Source organism: Neolamprologus brichardi, chromosome 10 (genome assembly GCF_056152115.1).
Source record: "Neolamprologus brichardi isolate AB-2024 chromosome 10, ASM5615211v1, whole genome shotgun sequence".
Classification (NCBI taxonomy): domain Eukaryota; kingdom Metazoa; phylum Chordata; class Actinopteri; order Cichliformes; family Cichlidae; genus Neolamprologus; species Neolamprologus brichardi.
Window position 1 is genome coordinate 18878849 of NC_142113.1, and position 16987 is coordinate 18895835.

General features: G+C 40.2%; 3 protein-coding genes and 1 non-coding gene across 4 annotated transcripts; 3 read left to right on the forward strand and 1 right to left on the reverse strand.

The window, feature by feature from the left end:
• The first annotated feature begins 3306 nt into the window (after positions 1 to 3306).
• Positions 3307 to 4945, forward strand: LOC102776038 (mesenteric estrogen-dependent adipogenesis protein-like). Its single transcript, XM_006800141.3, has 5 exons — positions 3307 to 3559; positions 3666 to 3802; positions 4060 to 4175; positions 4258 to 4422; positions 4534 to 4945. Exons 1-5 carry the CDS (start codon positions 3360 to 3362, stop codon positions 4546 to 4548), a joined length of 633 nt encoding a protein of 210 aa, XP_006800204.2. The 5' UTR covers positions 3307 to 3359; the 3' UTR covers positions 4549 to 4945.
• Positions 4946 to 9843: 4898 nt separating this feature from the next.
• Positions 9844 to 11392, forward strand: LOC102776321 (mesenteric estrogen-dependent adipogenesis protein-like). Its single transcript, XM_006800142.3, has 5 exons — positions 9844 to 10123; positions 10230 to 10366; positions 10626 to 10741; positions 10822 to 10989; positions 11095 to 11392. Exons 1-5 carry the CDS (start codon positions 9924 to 9926, stop codon positions 11107 to 11109), a joined length of 636 nt encoding a protein of 211 aa, XP_006800205.2. The 5' UTR covers positions 9844 to 9923; the 3' UTR covers positions 11110 to 11392.
• Positions 11393 to 11597: 205 nt separating this feature from the next.
• alox5ap (arachidonate 5-lipoxygenase activating protein) lies at positions 11598 to 16985 on the reverse strand. The gene is made up of 6 exons (XM_006800143.3): positions 15816 to 16985; positions 14956 to 15066; positions 14797 to 14878; positions 13463 to 13533; positions 11839 to 11920; positions 11598 to 11760 (listed from the first exon to the last, which is right to left on the reverse strand). Exons 1-6 carry the CDS (start codon positions 15856 to 15858, stop codon positions 11598 to 11600), a joined length of 552 nt encoding a protein of 183 aa, XP_006800206.1. The 5' UTR covers positions 15859 to 16985.
• Positions 16757 to 16828, forward strand: trnae-uuc (transfer RNA glutamic acid (anticodon UUC)). Its single transcript has one exon. It is a non-coding gene; the product is annotated as a tRNA-Glu (tRNA).
• Positions 16986 to 16987: the final 2 nt, after the last annotated feature.

The window sequence follows — 16987 nt, forward strand, 5'->3', positions numbered from 1 at the left end:
TCCTGCCCCATTTAATAATGCCAGTGTAGTTTTGCTCGAATTGAGTTTCTATGTCTCATCAACAGTAGATGAGCAAGACATATGAGCTGCATGATTAAATTATATAAAAGATTACACCACAATCTTTCTATTACTTGCTGTATGCCACAAAATTATGCACTCAAAATCAATAATTTAAAAAAAATGCTCATAGAGGAAGTCATACCTTCTGTTTTCAGAGCTCAGAGTTGTACCTGCTGCACATTGATATATTGATATTTCTGAGCTAATGTGAGAACCACCACATGTTATAAAATATAGTAAAAATTCATGTTTTATATTCACTCACCGACCATTTTGTTAAATACAGCACCACCACTGGCCTGAACTGTTAATGCAAGGTAGGATGGATCCATGATTTGATTTCTCGAGGCAGAAATTGAGACTAATCACTTGTTTTGGGTGATCCTGTGTGACTTTGCCTTTGTTTCCTATTCTTAGCTGGCAGGAGTGACACTGGTGTGGTCTTCTGCTGGTGTAGCTCACATCTTTTTCAAGGTTCCACATGTTGTGCATTCAGAGATGCTTATCTGCATACCTTGGTTGTAATGAGTGGTCATTTGAGTTACTGTTGCCTTCTTATGAGCTCACATGATTGGCTGATTAGATATCTGCCATTATAAGAATGAAGTATGAATAAATAAGACTGAAGATTCTCACACTTGTAATGGGCAATGCCTCTACCTGTGCTACACAGGGAAGACAAAGTTTAGCTGCACATAGATAATAAATAGATACAATCTAAAACAAAAGGAAGGTTCAGTGAGAATTACAACTGGAATCTAGGTCAAACCACTTTTATTTTCCAGAGTATGATAGGCTTGTTTAAAGTCTCGTCTGAGGACGTGTGGAGAAAACAGGCTGACAGTAGTTTTTCTGTGGAAGCACAATCAGACTGGTGGAGACATCCAGAACAAATGAGTCAACAGGCTCCTGACCACAAAGGCTAAAAGTGAACTGCTGAGCCACGAACATTAAAGTAGGCTGGTTCTGTTGTGAAACAGCACTTCAGAGTGCTCACATTGTTTTGCAGATGGAGTGAACTGTAAAAAAGAAAAAGAAAGAAATCCAAAATTGGAGAAAGCTTTAAAGAATCCAGGAACTGCAGGCCTAAGTATTGTTTATTCACAGGGATAGGCTGTATAATATGTCACATTGTTACTCACAGACAGCAATAAAGCATGAACTATGTCATGTGTGAGTGTGTTTGAAGTAAAGAAAAGTAATACTAAGCCCTTTTGTTCACAAAGTACACCACAGCACACATTAGGCCTGTTGATGAGAAAACATGGCAACGTGATCAGAAATTCCTGTAAGAGGAACAACAATGCTGCACAGTAATGGTGTTCGTGTGCAGCAAAGGCTTGTATGTGACTAGCGTCAAGTGTTTATAGCTTCTTTCTCAGTTCAATAGTCCACCTGAGGTTAATTTCAAACAGAACAAATGTTGTTTTACATGCCCTCGTGCATTTATAGAGGTCAACATAAGTAACAGCTCTGTGACATCCCTCATTCTCACCTGTATTTATTATGTACAGTATTGTGCAAAGGTTTTGGTCCACTGTCTCTTTATATTTTGCAAAGAAAATGGGAAAATAGCGCAGTGGTTTATTGAAACATGTGCCAGCATACATGGAAATAAGATACTATATGAACCAAAAACAGGCCTTGAAACACAATATTTTGTATAATCACCTTTATTCTTCAGCACAGGCTGAACTGTCTTAGCCAAGCTTTCTTGTAATTTCTTTAATTAGCCTTCAGGAATAGTTCTGCAGGTTTCTTAAAGTACATTCAAAACTCTACTACGAATGTTGGATGCCTTTTGTTGTGTTATCTGTCCAGATGATCCCACACTGCTTCAATAATGTTGAAGTCCGGGCTCTGGGGAGGCCAATCTATGACTGGCACTGTTAAATTGTGTTTCTCTATCCCGGTATGCTTTTACTGCATTGGCAGTGTCTTTGGGATCATTGTGATGGTGAAAAAATGACCTTGTTGCCATTCAGATGCTTCCCAGCTGGTACTACCTGGTAGATCAAAATCTGATGACACAGAGCAAAGGGCCCAGGTCAGCCCCAAACCATGACAGAACCTCCTCTGTGTTTTACAGATGATTGTAGAGTCTTACAGTTTACCTCTCTCCTGATCTTTTCAATACGTGTTGATGACGGTTTGATCCAAAAATGTTAAATGTCAAGTTTAATCACTTCATAAGACCTTTTGCCTCTGGTTTGCAGTCTAGTTCTTGCGTAATTTGGCACACCTTTCTCACTGTTTCAGTTCCTTAAGAATGGCTTTTTGACAGGACACTAAACTGAGATATGCCAAGTTTCCAGCTAATAGCTCTTTAGCAGTCACATTGTCAAACTATGTTATGTTTTGAATTTTTCATACATTCAACTCAATACATCGGGAATAGACACCTGAGACAAAGTGTCAAAAGATACCAGTTAAAAGTTGCCAATTTTTGTGCTTTAACAATCTCCTTATAACCATAAAGCCCAGAGAAGGACTGCTCAAGACGACTTTTAAAAAAATGACGTTAAGAAATAAAGAGTTAAAATAAAATAAATTAACGAACGTCTGGCTCCTTGGAAGCAAATTAAAAGCAAATGCTGAGCGGCTCCAGACTGTTGCACAGTACTTTAGATAGGAGGGTTAGATTTCTGTCACCGTCAGATGGTCACCGCCACCTTTTCTGGGAAGACGAGCTTATATCTAATGTCTGCTTGTGACTCACATTGTCAGAGGCTTAGTCTCTTTTATGGGTGTGAGCAGGTCAGCTGATAAAGTTTGGCTTTGAAATGATCTCATATCAAGCAAAATTAAAGAGAAGAGGCGTTCCTTCAAAATAATAGCATTTGTGGAAGAGGGAAGTTTCTGCTGTTTTCTTGTTCTTTATGTATTTATTTACATAAATGTAATGTGATTTAATATATAAATTAATTACATTTGCATAACATTACATTTTAATTTAATTTAGGTTTTAATATATTGACTTGTGTAAGCTCAAATTGATTATTACGACGATATAAATGAGGAAAAAGCGGTTCTTTCCTTTTGAAAAGGTAGCACAGTTTGAGGGTTTTAAAAAAAAAAAAAATTGCATTTCTTATTTCTCCATTTCATCAACTAACAGCTGCAGCTATGGATCACCATAAAAACGCGGTAACTAAAGGCTTTTATTCTGGCTCAAAGGGAGCGGAAATCATATCAGTTCATCTCTTCAAACTTGGCGGTCGGTGGGCGTTACTAAAGGCTCAGAAGTCCATCAACTAGACCACATAAACGTCGGTGAGAGAAGAAAACGTGACAGCATGCCGGTAAACAAGCAGTCGGGCAGCAGGATGAGAGTGACAGAAGTGGAGGAGTTTGTGAGAAATCCACCTCCAGGTTTCTCTGTGGAGACTCTCGGATCGGGTTACCGAGTCCGCTGCAACGAGGAGAAGAGCCTGGTGCTCATCGACGACTTCCAGTCCTGCGGGAAGAAGATCGTTTTCCACAACTCGCTGGGAAGGTGAGAACAGACAGAAATGCACACCCAAATGTATATTCATTTATTTATGCGTTCATATGCACAAGCAATGCATATGAAACTCTTTGTGTTTTGCTTTTGACCACAGAAAAGTGAAAATGCACAACTTGTGGGAATACAGCAGCATGAGGAAGAGTCTGCTGTCCAAGGAGATCTATCTGCTGATTTCAGCCTGCGAAGAACAATCCTCAGTGAGCAACAAAAAGGCAGCCAGAGAACTCAGCGGTAAGTGTTTCCCTACACACAAGCTGTCGTCTAACAGTAATTACACACAGTACAAAGAGCTGACAGTGGTGAAAACAACTCAGTATGTTACAGCTGTGGGCTGCTCGCTGGCACAGCTGACTCATGCAGGCCTCCAGATTTGGGTGGAGTTCACATTACAGTGAAAGCATGCTTCTTACACCATGTTTCTGCGCAAACTCTCTCCTTTTCTGACTTTTTTACTGCTTTCCTCATGAACTTTCCCAACTGCGTTTCAGTGGTGAAGCAGTATGTGGTGTGCATCGACGGCAACGAGCCGTTCACCAAGTGGCAGCTGGAGAGAGGCATGGATGGGACCATCTCTTCTGTTGCTGGAGAAAGCTACAGAGTGGATGTGAGCAGGACTTCATGGTGCTTCTGTTGCATGAGCCTCTTTTATTCAGAATCACTATATGTTACCTTTCCCTTCATTTCAGATTGACCTGACTGAAGAAATGGAGAGCTGGGCAGCAAAAAACCTCATATCTGACCTCATGAAGGTCAAGCCCGTGTGGAGAGACGCCTCCTTCACCCTCAAATATTATTCTGATGCTCTGTTTGACTTTCCACACTGGCTTGGCTTCAGCAAAAGAACATTTAAGGTGCATCTCAAATTGTTCTTATCAGATTTTAAACTAAATCCACGTTTTTGAGTCTCTTTAGATGCAGGTTTTTGTCTAACTTTGCTTTTCTTGCATCTGTTCTTATTACAGTTGAGAATGACATGAGCCAGCTGAGGATGAAGAACGATGCAACGATGCAGTTTAACTGTTCACTTTAACTGGAGCTTGTTTTTGCATCTTCAGTAAAATAGATGAATGGTTAAAATATCCTCCTGCCAGACCCACGGCTCTCCTACCTCTGGAGATTTTAGGATCTGAGTCCAGATTTTCTGTCTGTTCAGTGGGTGGAAGCTACTGACAAGGACTGAAAAAGACTTTCTGAATGTCATAAAGATTGTTTTAACACAATATGTGTTTAAAACTTCTTTTGTGTGCCTGTAAATATTAATTTTTTACATGATTTTTAACTACTGTATGTACTGTAAGAAGGGTTTAAAGTAGTCAAATCTGTGCTGCTGCAAAAAGAAATGCTCGTACTTTTACACTAAGAAAATATATTTGTTCATGACAATTGCTTGTTTGTTTTTCTTTAAAAAAGCAATAAATGCTTTAAAAACAAAGAATCTCGTATTTCAGTGCATAATGAAGAATTCACTTTGGGTCTGTATTTTATGGTTCGGGTCTATGAACAATGATATTCCAGGTAATGGTGTGCTTCTTGTGACAATGGGACCCAAACGAAATGTAGTTGTATTTTACATTTTCTTGGCAGAGAGTTGACGTAAACAGGAATGTGTTTGATGTGGTATTTTAATGTTGTAAGACTCAGACTTATTGCTTTGTCTCTAAAGCTCTCTCGCGACAGTCAGTTGCTTTTTCCACCGCAAAAGTTGCAGCTGCTAAAAATTAACATTTTGATCTCTAAAAACACAAAATTCTCTGCAGCGGGAAAGCATTTTCTAATCACCCCCTCTAATATCAGTACAAATTTAGATTGCATCTAGTGTGACCTGACTCCAACGCAATCGTAAGTGTTGCAGCTTTACATTAGTGAATTCTTCCGACATCCACCTGAACTTATTGTTCTGCCATGTTGGACCTGCGATATCAACATTATAGGAGGGGCTCAGGTTTTTGCTGAAGACTAAAAAAGTTGTACAACTAATTTCACCTAAAGCGTGATAAGGTACCAACAGGATGAGTGAGAGGTCCAGGTCAGAGGGGCTAAGTGAGGCCTAGGAGGCACCGATCAGCTACAGCAGCTTATGAAACAAAGCTACGCTTAAGGCTTCAATTGATCTCCACCCATAATTCCTGAATAGGGGAAAACTACCCTTAGAGATAAAACTCTTTGTATCAGGTTGTAAACATGTGCGATAAGGTTGTTTAGTTTAGTTGGGAAGCGTATCTGTAACCGGAAGGTCGCCGGTTCGGTCCTCGGGCTCTCTGTCCTGGTCGTTGTGTCCTTGGGCAAGACACTACACCCTACCGCCTACTGGTGTTGGCCAGAGGGGCCGATGGCGCGATATGGCAGCCTCGCTTCTGTCAGTCTGCCCCAGGGCAGCTGTGGCTACAACTGTAGCTGCCTCCACCAGTGTGTGAATGTGAGAGTGAATGAATAGTGGCATTGTAAAGCGCTTTGGGTGCCTTGAAAAGCGCTATATAAATCCAATCCATTATTAGTTCAATGCAATTTGAATTATGTCACTAAATCACAACAATAGTCGTTGATATATTGGTTTACATATTCTCTTGCATCGGGAAGTGAATCCAGTGTAAAGTATCTGCCAGATTAAAGATGTAGATCTAAACAATGTGGTGACCCCTGGTGAATAAAGGAGCAGCCAAAAATAGCCAATTGAGGCTTTTGAGATGGGAGCCTATGGGTATTGACTCCACTCCAGGAGCTACAGGTTTTTGCACTTCTTTGCTGGCTTTGCTTTTCAGCCACAGGTTGTAGTAACATATTTGTCTCGTTTATCGTTTTGAAATAACTTCTCTAACCTTTTTACATATGAATATAATTTGTGTCCACACACCTTTGGACATATAATGTAAGCACCACTAAATTCAGAAGCAGGTGTGATTTTGTTCTTCTCAGAAACATACTGTGATCTACAAGCAGAGAGCAAACGCTGCTCTTATCTGTTTGCCTTTATATCATAAATTAAATTCTCTGTGTGGGTGTGCAGGGTGTGCAATGTTTGCACTCTCCTTTACATTCATTTATGAGTCAGACATGACATTAATACTAAGTGTGATAAGCATCCATGCAAATGTGACCGGAACAAGCGTAAACACAAGCTGTTATTAGCACATTTTGAGGTCACCTGCGACGAGAGCCTAGGAAACAATCACAGATCATTTACAGACAGCAGAGCTGAAACGGCTGTGACAACAACAAAGCATGCAGATTTCTGAGTGCCTGAAACGTTTTAAGTGTTTGAGGAGCAAAGATGAGAAGGAAAGTCAGGAAATGCTGACAACACTCTCTTAATACATTGCAGTAAACAATAAAGCACGTTTGACAAAGTCGGTCTCGTGTAAAAAACACATACTTCACAAGATGCGTTATTTATGTTTTACTTATAGTTTCCTTCAGTACACTCATTTCTTTTTAAAAATAATAAAACAAAACCAAAAAGATAGCAGGGATATTATACCATCAGAGATGAGCATATCCCTGTATGGCTGACGCTGTACTTCAGAGAATTTCACAAACCTTTTTCTGTGTTTGCCTTTGCTACTCAGAGAGACACAGGAACCGTGGGAACAGAGCAGGAAATGGCATGCAGTAAAAGGATGGCCAAGGAGGAACGGTGACCGGCAGTAGTTGGAAAATGATTAATGACGGAAGTGTGTAAAAGTATGAATTTAGCTAAAGTAGTGCAAATGTTGTTCGCTTATCCCCAACAATACGTGCACTGTAGCCTGTGATATGTACTCAAACCAACTGGTCACCAGGTCACTTGATCCATAGCCTTTAAAAAGAGGTTATGAAGGGAGTAGCACCATTTAGGGTTCTTATCAGTGATTATTTAGATGCAGTTAGTTGCAATCATTTAACAAAATATACATTTCTTGCTTGTGAAACATGAGATCTGTTGGCTTTTCTGTCTACATGATAGAAAATGTTCGGGCAAATGAAATAAAGTGTAGATGACAGGCTGATTTTTCCCCCCTATTTTTTGTCTTTTCATTCAAGATTGAGCCATTATCCATCCATTCCCTCTATTTATCCTCATTAGGCTTGCAGGGGACGGGGCTGGAGCCTATCCCAGCTACCACAGGGCAATACTGGACAGGTGTGACTCTCATGTCTGCCTCTGTGACGCAGAAAGCAGGCATGAGCCATTAGGTGAGTTAGAAATATTAGAGGTAACTTTGTGTCTGCTGTAGCGTACCTGTGAAAACTCATGTAATGGATGATGTGTGAAACATCAGGTATTATTGTCATACTGTAACTATTCACTGTGTTCATTACAGATGAATTTGATAACTATACCTGCTGTCTCAGAGACTTCACATTTTCTGCATGATGATGGAGACTCCTTATTTCTTCTACCAGCACTGTATGTGCTGTATGTGTTTATTTTTTGCTTTTATGGAGAATTATAACATTTTTGTGTGTTTCTTGTCTCTGATCATATATTTTTACTTTGATTTTGGTGTTTCTTTTTCCATTTCCTCTTTTATTAGATTTCTTTTATAAGCCTCTGGCGTGTTAAAGTCTCTCCTACAGAACCACATTTGATCATTTAATGCACTGAACTAACTGAGCTCTCACTTTGCTGGGTAAATGTTTTGTTTACAGAATGCAATGGAAAACATAAAAAATAATGAAAACCTATTTCCAAACCACTGCTGTCAGATATTCTGCTTTTTTTAATGAACAGTTTAATACAAATAATCAGTTAACAGAAATAAAAAAAAAAAAAAAAGATGAACCAATTTCTGCTTCCTTTCAAACAGAGACAAAAAAATCACTTGCCAAAATTGCTTTAAACTCCTGAATTTATAAAGATCAAGTGAGTGCTCTGATCCACGGAAGATATTGTCCAGTCTGCCTCACACTGTCCCCCAGTAGGTGCATTTGACCCCAGCAGTGAGAGTCCGCTCAGAGTTCGCCTCCCCACCTTACCGGGTAAATCAAAATCGATATGCTGCTCCATTGGCAGCATAGCGGTGAGGTGGTTAGCACTGTGACTCTCTCAATGCATGTTAGTGTAACTAGTTATTTCTAAAGTGGCTCAAGTTTGAACAGAGACTGGAGCCTGTGCAGGAATGGCAAAACATGAGCGATATGTGATTTGTAAATGTGATCTGAAGTTAAATAAAGCAACAATATAACCACTTGCTCCTAGAGACAAACAAAGCTTGAGCACAGGGCCTGCAACGTGATAAGAAATTCCCATAAGTGGGGCAGGCTGTTGGAATGAAGCAGAAACACAGGTTGCAGGTTATTCATTAACCACCAATGTTTTAAAATGATCTGCGTTGTCATTGACTCTGTTTGTGCAGGCCTACTCGTGCATATATATGTAGGTCATTTGATAAAAGCTGATCCATCATATGCTCTACTCTACTAAATGGAAAGTAAACAAAAGTGAATTCAAAATAACAGCACCAAGGACTCATATTTTCTCAGTTAACCTGTATATGATGGCCAGACCACAATGAAACTCCCGTTTCTGACAGTGTACCGAAGTTTAACTACACACTGAATCCCCCAGATATCTTTTAATAATTTAAAAAGTACAACTTCAACACTAAGTTTCAGTTTTTCGACACGCTGAAAAAATGCTGCTGTAGTAAATGTAATAAATGTGTCCACATGACTGTCATTAAGTATAAATAATAGGTCTGTAAAATACAGGAGAGATTGCACACTGATCAGAATGTCCTGTAATAAAAATAATAATAATAATTTTTGTTACTGTGGGCCCACTATGAAAAAATCACACGCACCCACACACGCGCATTTTTAGTTTAGATAGTGAAAAACCAGAAATACATTTTCCAAAGCTTCAGTGGGCCAGATTCAATTCTAGCCCCAGTGCTCTATGTTTGACACTCCTTGCCTATAGGCTATGATTAATTGCTTGACCTATTTTACAAAACACAATTAGACCTCAAGCGCGACGTCTTCACCATGTTTTATTTCGCCAACAGTTCAAACCACGTTATTCCCTCTAAACGTTCACAGATAGACGTAGAATCATATTTAATTAATCGTGTACAGACACATTTCAGCTGCAATTATGCAAAATTTTCCTTCTTCTTCGGTCTTTCCTTCTGAGAAGCTGGAATCGGCCGCTGGCGTCTTTAAACAGGATGAGCTAAAAGGTTGAATCACCTGATCAAGCAGCTATGGATCACCCCCATAGCGCGGTAACTAAAGGCTTTTATTTTGGCTCAAAGGGAGTGGAAATCATATCAGTTCATCTCTTCAGACTTGGCGGTCGGTGGGCGTTACTAAAGGCTCAGAAGTCCATCAACTAGACCACATAAACGTCGGTGAGAGAAGAAAACGTGACAGCATGCCGGTAAACAAGCAGTCGGGCAGCAGGATGAGAGTGACAGAAGTGGAGGAGTTTGTGAGAAATCCACCGCCAGGTTTCTCTGTGGAGACTCTCGGATCGGGTTACCGAGTCCGCTGCAACGAGGAGAAGAGCCTGGTGCTCATCGACGACTTCCAGTCCTGCGGGAAGAAGATCGTTTTCCACAACTCGCTGGGAAGGTGAGAACAGACAGAAATGCACACCCAAATGTATATTCATTTATTTATGCGTTCATATGCACAAGCAATGCATATGAAACTCTTTCTGTTTTGCTTTTGACCACAGAAAAGTGAAAATGCACAACTTGTGGGAATACAGCAGCATGAGGAAGAGTCTGCTGTCCAAGGAGATCTATCTGCTGATTTTAGCCTGCGAAGAACAATCCTCAGTGAGCAACAAAAAGGCAGCCAGAGAACTCAGCGGTAAGTGTTTCCCTACACACAAGCTGTCGTCTAACAGTAATTACACACAGTACAAAGAGCTGACAGTGGTGAAAACAACTCAGTATGTTACAGCTGTGGGCTGCTCGCTGGCACAGCTGACTCATGCAGGCCTCCAGATTTGGGTGGAGTTCACATTACAGTGAAAGCATGCTTCTTACACCATGTTTTTGCGCAAACTCTCTCCTTTTCTGACTTTTTTTACTGCTTTCCTCATGAATTTCTCCCAACTGCGTTTCAGTGGTGAAGCAGTATGTGGTGTGCATCGACGGCAACGAGCCGTTCACCAAGTGGCAGCTGGAGAGAGGCATGGATGGGACCATCTCTTCTGTTGCTGGAGAAAGCTACAGAGTGGATGTGAGCAGGACTTCATGGTGCTTCTGTTGCATGCTTCTGTTATTCAGAATCACTATATGTTACCTTTCCCTTCATTTCAGATTGACCTGACTGAAGAAATGGAGAGCTGGGCAGCAAAAAACCTCATATCTGACGACCTCATGAAGGTCAAGCCCGTGTGGAGAGACGCCTCCTTCACCCTCAAATATTATTCTGATGCTCTGTTTGACTTTCCACACTGGCTTGGCTTCAGCAAGAGAACATTTAAGGTGCATCTCTAATTGTTCTTATCAGATCTTAAACTAAATCCATGTTTTTGAGTCTCTTTAGGTTTTTTTCTAACTTTGCTTTTCTTGCATCTGTTCTTATTACAGTTGAGAATGACATGAGCCAGCTGAGGATGAAGAACGATGCAAACTTGAGTTTAACTGTTCACTTTAACTGGAGCTTGTTTTTGCATCTTCAGTAAAATAGATGAATGGTTAAAATATTATCCTGCCAGACCCACGGCTCTCCTACCTCTGGAGATTTTAGGATCTGAGTCCAGATTTTCTGTCTGTTCAGTGGGTGGAAGCTACTGACAAGGACTGAAAAAGACTTTCTGAATGTCATAAAGATTGTTTTGTGTGTGTAAATATTTGTTTTTACATGATTTTTAATTGTTGTACTGTTTGAGGGGTTTTATAGTGATCAAATTTGTGCTGCTGCACAATAAAATGTTTACAGATTTTGTAATGTCAAATCAATATTTGTTTGTGAGAATTATTTTATTATTTTTCCAAAAAATGCAATGAATCTTTTAAACAGTGTTTTTTAATGCAACAGAAATCCAGGAGCTAAATTATTCATGTGGAAAGGTTACATGACACAAACTCATTTAAGGGATAAGCAGAAGAGCAGTTGCAGCGTTAGTGATGGTTTCCACATATTCCTTATAGTCACTGCCGTAGAAGCGCACCAGCAGGTAGTTGCCAATGCCAATGACACACATCAGGGAAAGGAAGGTGATGACCCGTTTTCCAAACAGGTAACCTGGGGTGCTGCACAGATGTGAAAAATTAATGCGATACTGCTTCTAAACACATAGAATACATGCTACTGGGTCTGTAGGAATTTACCTTTGAGAGGTTTGTCCCAAGTATCCAACAAAGTACTTCTGCCTGACGACGAGATAGATGATCCCAGCGAAAGCAGCGGGAGCTTCAAACAGAGGACAGAAAAAGATTCTGTATCTGGTTTCATAATACGCTGTGGCTCTTATATGGTTTAGGTCTTTTTCCACTTAGTCTATCTTAACTCTGTGGCACAAACAGTAATATTTCAGCTAATAATGTGCTTCATTCTTGTGACATCTGCACCGAAACAGAGCCTAGGCCTCATAAGAGCTCATGAGAGCTCATAAGTACAAAACACCCTGACCAACTCACACTGCACGCACTGTTTTTGAGGAAAAATCCAGTTATCCAATCCTATACTATTGAATGTTGTAACTGTTATGTAAAGTTTATTACATAAGTGTTTATATACCGTTGTGGTCAGAAGTCGAATATAATCATGTATTCACGATTTGCGATCCGCAATAACTCGCTAACGGAGATTTCCCGTGTTAATGCGGTTATGGCGTTAACGTCATTTTAACACGATTAATGCTGACAGCACTAATGATAAGGTATTTTAGGTAAGGTCAGGTAATACAGAGAAACAGGCTAACAAGTAAAGAGAAAAGTTTAGTGGTCAGACAAGAGATAAAATAAGCTATTTGCTCGCAATGGCAAAAGATCAAACATGGTGGTGGTAGCATCACGCTCTGAGGGTGTTTTGCCTCCAGCCGTACTGGTATATTTCACAAAGTGGATGGAATAATGAAAAAGAAGGATTACATCCAAATTCTTGAACATCATCTCGAAACTGATTTCGATGTGTGTTTGCTATCAGGCTAACATTGAACAGGCTAACATCCCAAAGCCCTGACCTCAACCCTATACGCTAAGCCAGGACGGTGCCAGGACATCGGCCAATTTAAATGCAATCTGCCAATCCTTCCAACAAGACTTGTCAAATATCCAACCAGAGTTATTCCAGAAGGTTCTTGATGGCTACCAAAAGCATCTGGTTGAGGTCCAAATTACTAAGGGACATTTAGCTAAATTTTAGTGGGGTATATATTGGAGCTTGTATCTAAACTTTTGATCATGTGTGGATTACAAAGAATCCAAAATAAATTCAAACAAATCACTACACACAGAAAAAAGAACAGTTGAAAGAAATCATTAAAAGCCCCAAATTAGCATGACATTCATTCCCATAATGAGTTGATGTAAACTCTGGACCACAACTCTGGCTTGAAGCACAGGTTGGTATTTTAAGCTCCCAGTCTGCTGACATGGGAATATATGGAGACTAACTTGCTGTTGGATCCAGCCTCAAGTAGGCACTAGAGGAACTGCATTTTATGTCAGCACTTGTGCTTGTGTTTTATTTTATTTTATTGATTTGGCCTAAAGCTTGTCCTTAAATTGTAGCAACATGATCCACACTCTTGTGGCTACAGAAGGTTAATGTCAGTAAAGTAATGTGCAGATCTGACTTTCTACCTTTGAAAAACAGCAGCGTTTCAGGCATATTGGCTTGTGTTGTGTTGTATTGTACAAGGAGAGAACAAACACTTTTCTAAATGTTTGCTTTTGTTTCCTGTGTGGGTGTGCACTGTTTACAGCCTCCTTTACATTCATGAATGATTACCTTGACTGAGACACAGACCAGCACACCACATTACTGCCAAGAAAGTGGGGTAAGCATCCATGCAGTTGCGACTAGAGAAGAAGTTTAAACAAAAGCTGTTATTAGCACATTTCAAGGCAAGTGTGAAGAAACTATGAAGCAATGGCAGATTAGTTAAAGGCAGAAGAACTGGAACGCCTGAGTCACAAAATCTAGCATTTTGTGAGTTTTTTGTTGTAATTGTTGTGGAAGACACTTTGAAATGATAGTTTCCAAATTACCAAGTACTTCACAAAGGTTGAAGCATAGTTTATTAAAAACAACAATTTGCTTTACTATTCTTCTGCTTCTTTGTGAAGGAATGAATTAGCATGTTGAAGATCAATTAAACAAACTTCTTGACATGTCATTGCAACTGTATAGATCAGGGGTGGGCAATCTCAGTCCACGAGGGCCGGTGTCCCTGCAGGTTTTAGATGTGTCCTCGAACCAACACAGCTGATTTAAATGGTAAATGGTAAATGGCCTGTATTTATATATAGCGCTTTACTAGTCCCTAAGGACCCCAAAGCGCTTTACATATCCAGTCATCTACGCACCCATTCACACACTGGTGATGGTAAGCTACAATGTAACCACAGCCACCCTGGGGCGCACTGACAGAGGCGAGGCTGCCGGACACTGGCGCCACCGGGCCCTCTGACCACCACCAGTAGGTAACAGGTGAAGTGTCTTGCCCAAGGACACAATGACCGAGACTGTCCAAGCCGGGGCTCGAACCGGCAACCTTCCAATTAGTTCTCCAGAGGCCTGGTAACGAACTAATCATGTGATTCAGGTGTGTTGACCTAAGGTGAGATCTAAAACCTGCAGGGACACCGGCCATTGTGGACTGAGATTGCCCACCCCTGGTATAGATGGAACAGATATATGAGAGGTTGGCCTTAAATCAGGGGTGTCAAACTCCAGGCCTCGAGGGCCGGTGTCCTGCAGGTTTTAGATCTCACCCTGGGTCAACACACCTGAATCAAGTGATCAGTTCATTACCAGGCCTCTGGAGAACTTCAGGACATATTGAGGAGGTAATTTAGCCATTTAAATCAGCTGTGTTGGATCAAGGAAGCATCACATCCTTGTTATTTCACCATCATGTATTCAAATAAGGTCAGCGCCAGCCAGCTCTTTCCCCAACCGGGGTGGGTTCAAGCAAATGAGGACTGCCTCTGGATAGAGTTAACATTTGGTGGATTATGAGGCCGAATGGAAAGCCTATTAGGAAACAAATGTGATATTGTTTCAGTTCGCTGGTATTGATGTTGCAATAGAGAACTAATTGTTGAAGAAAGAGCACTCACTTGGCACAAGACACTCGCTCAAAAGCTGATGTGCGGGTATTATGGTTCTTGCATTCCCTCTCCACCTTCTGTGCGAAAAAAGCTTAAAAACAGAGAGTCAAGATTAAGCATTTGTGATGTGAGCGGTACATTTTCAGTCACTGGGTTAGAGTTTCTCACCATTCTGAAGCACGCTGAGAAGAGTGACGATGACCAGGAGGTAGATATTTTCCACCACTTTGTTGGAGTCCATGATTATCCTGTGAGCTTTAGGAGCAGGTGTTTGCTGGGCTGAAAGAGACAAAGATTGTCTTTCACATCCAAACAGGCGTATTTAAAGTCAGTAGCAAATCATAAACCTGATCTCTCTCTTTGTGACATCATGTTGTCCCATCCCACCTCCATCCCACATACACACTTGTTTGTGGCTTCCCCTTTATGTAAATGATGCTCTGGTTTAATACAGAGGGCTGCAAACAACTTTGCTGCTACTTCCTCTGTGTGCTTGTGTAAGACCGGATTGCATGTAAAGGCCTGGCTTGATGTTTTGCAAAATTATTTGCATCACTATTACGGTATGTGTCACCTCTCATTACTCCCAGTAATTATATACATGAGTAGTGTTATGAACAGACACTTGAAGTATTTCTGGCAATAAATAATCAAGACCATGCATGGAGAATGTGTCAACATATACAACACAGTGCAAAAGGTTTGATTTAACCCTCATTTCTTTATATTTTGCCTCAAAAGAAACAGACTTTCTATATACATTTGTTGTTATTTATATTATTTTAAAATAGTATATTTTGGTACTTTGTCATTTGTTCCAGTTTCTTTAGTTAAATGTATGAAACATGTCAAAGATAACACAGTTTGGCATACATAACATTTTATTTTTGTACAAAGAAGGTGATTCCCAAGGAGCTGTTAGTTGAAAACTTAGCATTTTACAGCACAGTGTGCAAGTAGAGGACAAAAGATTTACAACAGGTGAACAGTATGTGAAACTTTGTCAAAAAAAAAGAAGAAAAATCCACCTGACACAGCACCGAGAGATGCATTTAGCCCTTCATGATCCATTCACGACCCATTGTCTTCAATGAAGTTTCATCCGAAATGGTTTCAGTGGAAGGGAGGCTGTCAAGACATGGCAATAACAACACACAAGAACTTTGAATGTCCTTCAGGAAGACTCTGAGTTATTCCTGAAGGCGACTTTACGAAAGTTTGTCGAAAAGAGTTCAGGATGTGTTGAAGAATAAAGTTTGTTGGAATTGTACAAACTCTTTTTTGCCTTATATATAGTAATTCCGAGTATGTTTGCAGATGTTTCAATTAATTGCTGACCTATTTTCTAGTTTCCTAGAAAAACGTAAATTACAGCATACTGTATAACACATGCATTTAAAAAGAAGGTACCACCCCCCCGAAACAATGTAATCATTTTTTATTCTACAAGAGTAAAAGTAGAGTAAAAATAGAGCTGGCTTATTCTTATTCTGATTTGACCCACTTACAGTCAAATAGCACCTGCGTGCGCCTTTCAAAGGAAATGCAACGTCCTCGCTGATTTTTTTAAAATCTCTTTTCAAAACTTTATATTGAATGACTTTGATGCACTCTCGTATAGACTAAATCCAAATAAAGACGTCCTCCGCCCTACAAAACCCAAACCCGAAGATATCCAGAGACTAATGTCGTTCTTAATTTAAAAAAATGTTTTTGCACACCTCTTCCTAACACCTACAGTGTAACACCGAACATGTTTATAATGCCTTTGGTTTACAAACACCAGTGAAGATGAACTGGACTAAGGAGCTAGCTTAAAACGTGCTGTACTGTGTCAGCTTTCGGGGAACGAATCGCTAACGTTAAAGTTATTTTAGGAACGTCATGGCGTCAGGAACAAAACACATCTCCTGATTCGTTTGCTATCCATTTATGTCATATACATATGATGATGACTTTTGGCCGCAAATCCCATATGGTCTAGCGGTTAGGATTCCTGGTTTTCACCCAGGCGGCCCGGGTTCGACTCCCGGTATGGGAACGCCCTTTTCCCTGGAGTTCATTCTTTTTACATGTCGTCACCTTAGCAGACTCAGGGTGCTTTATATAAAAACTTCACCCTACAAAACGATGGGATCCACAGGAGCCCATTTTACATTTAATACTAAAGTTTTAAGTAACTAAAGTTGAAAAATCTGAA

Bases quoted from the DNA above. Each gene is read 5' to 3' on its own strand.
- LOC102776038 (XM_006800141.3), top strand. From the start codon at position 3,360: ATGCCGGTAAACAAGCAGTCGGGCAGCAGGATGAGAGTGACAGAAGTG. The intron at 3,560-3,665 runs GTGAGAACAGAC...TTTTGACCACAG, and splicing joins TTCCACAACTCGCTGGGAAG to AAAAGTGAAAATGCACAACT. The intron at 3,803-4,059 runs GTAAGTGTTTCC...ACTGCGTTTCAG, and splicing joins GGCAGCCAGAGAACTCAGCG to TGGTGAAGCAGTATGTGGTG.
- LOC102776321 (XM_006800142.3), top strand. From the start codon at position 9,924: ATGCCGGTAAACAAGCAGTCGGGCAGCAGGATGAGAGTGACAGAAGTG. The intron at 10,124-10,229 runs GTGAGAACAGAC...TTTTGACCACAG, and splicing joins TTCCACAACTCGCTGGGAAG to AAAAGTGAAAATGCACAACT. The intron at 10,367-10,625 runs GTAAGTGTTTCC...ACTGCGTTTCAG, and splicing joins GGCAGCCAGAGAACTCAGCG to TGGTGAAGCAGTATGTGGTG.
- alox5ap (XM_006800143.3), bottom strand. From the start codon at position 15,858: ATGGATCATGAAGGGCTAAATGCATCTCTCGGTGCTGTGTCAG. The intron at 15,067-15,815 runs GTGGATTTTTCT...TGTCTCTTTCAG, and splicing joins ATCTCTCGGTGCTGTGTCAG to CCCAGCAAACACCTGCTCCT. The intron at 14,879-14,955 runs GTGAGAAACTCT...TCTGTTTTTAAG, and splicing joins TCTCAGCGTGCTTCAGAATG to CTTTTTTCGCACAGAAGGTG.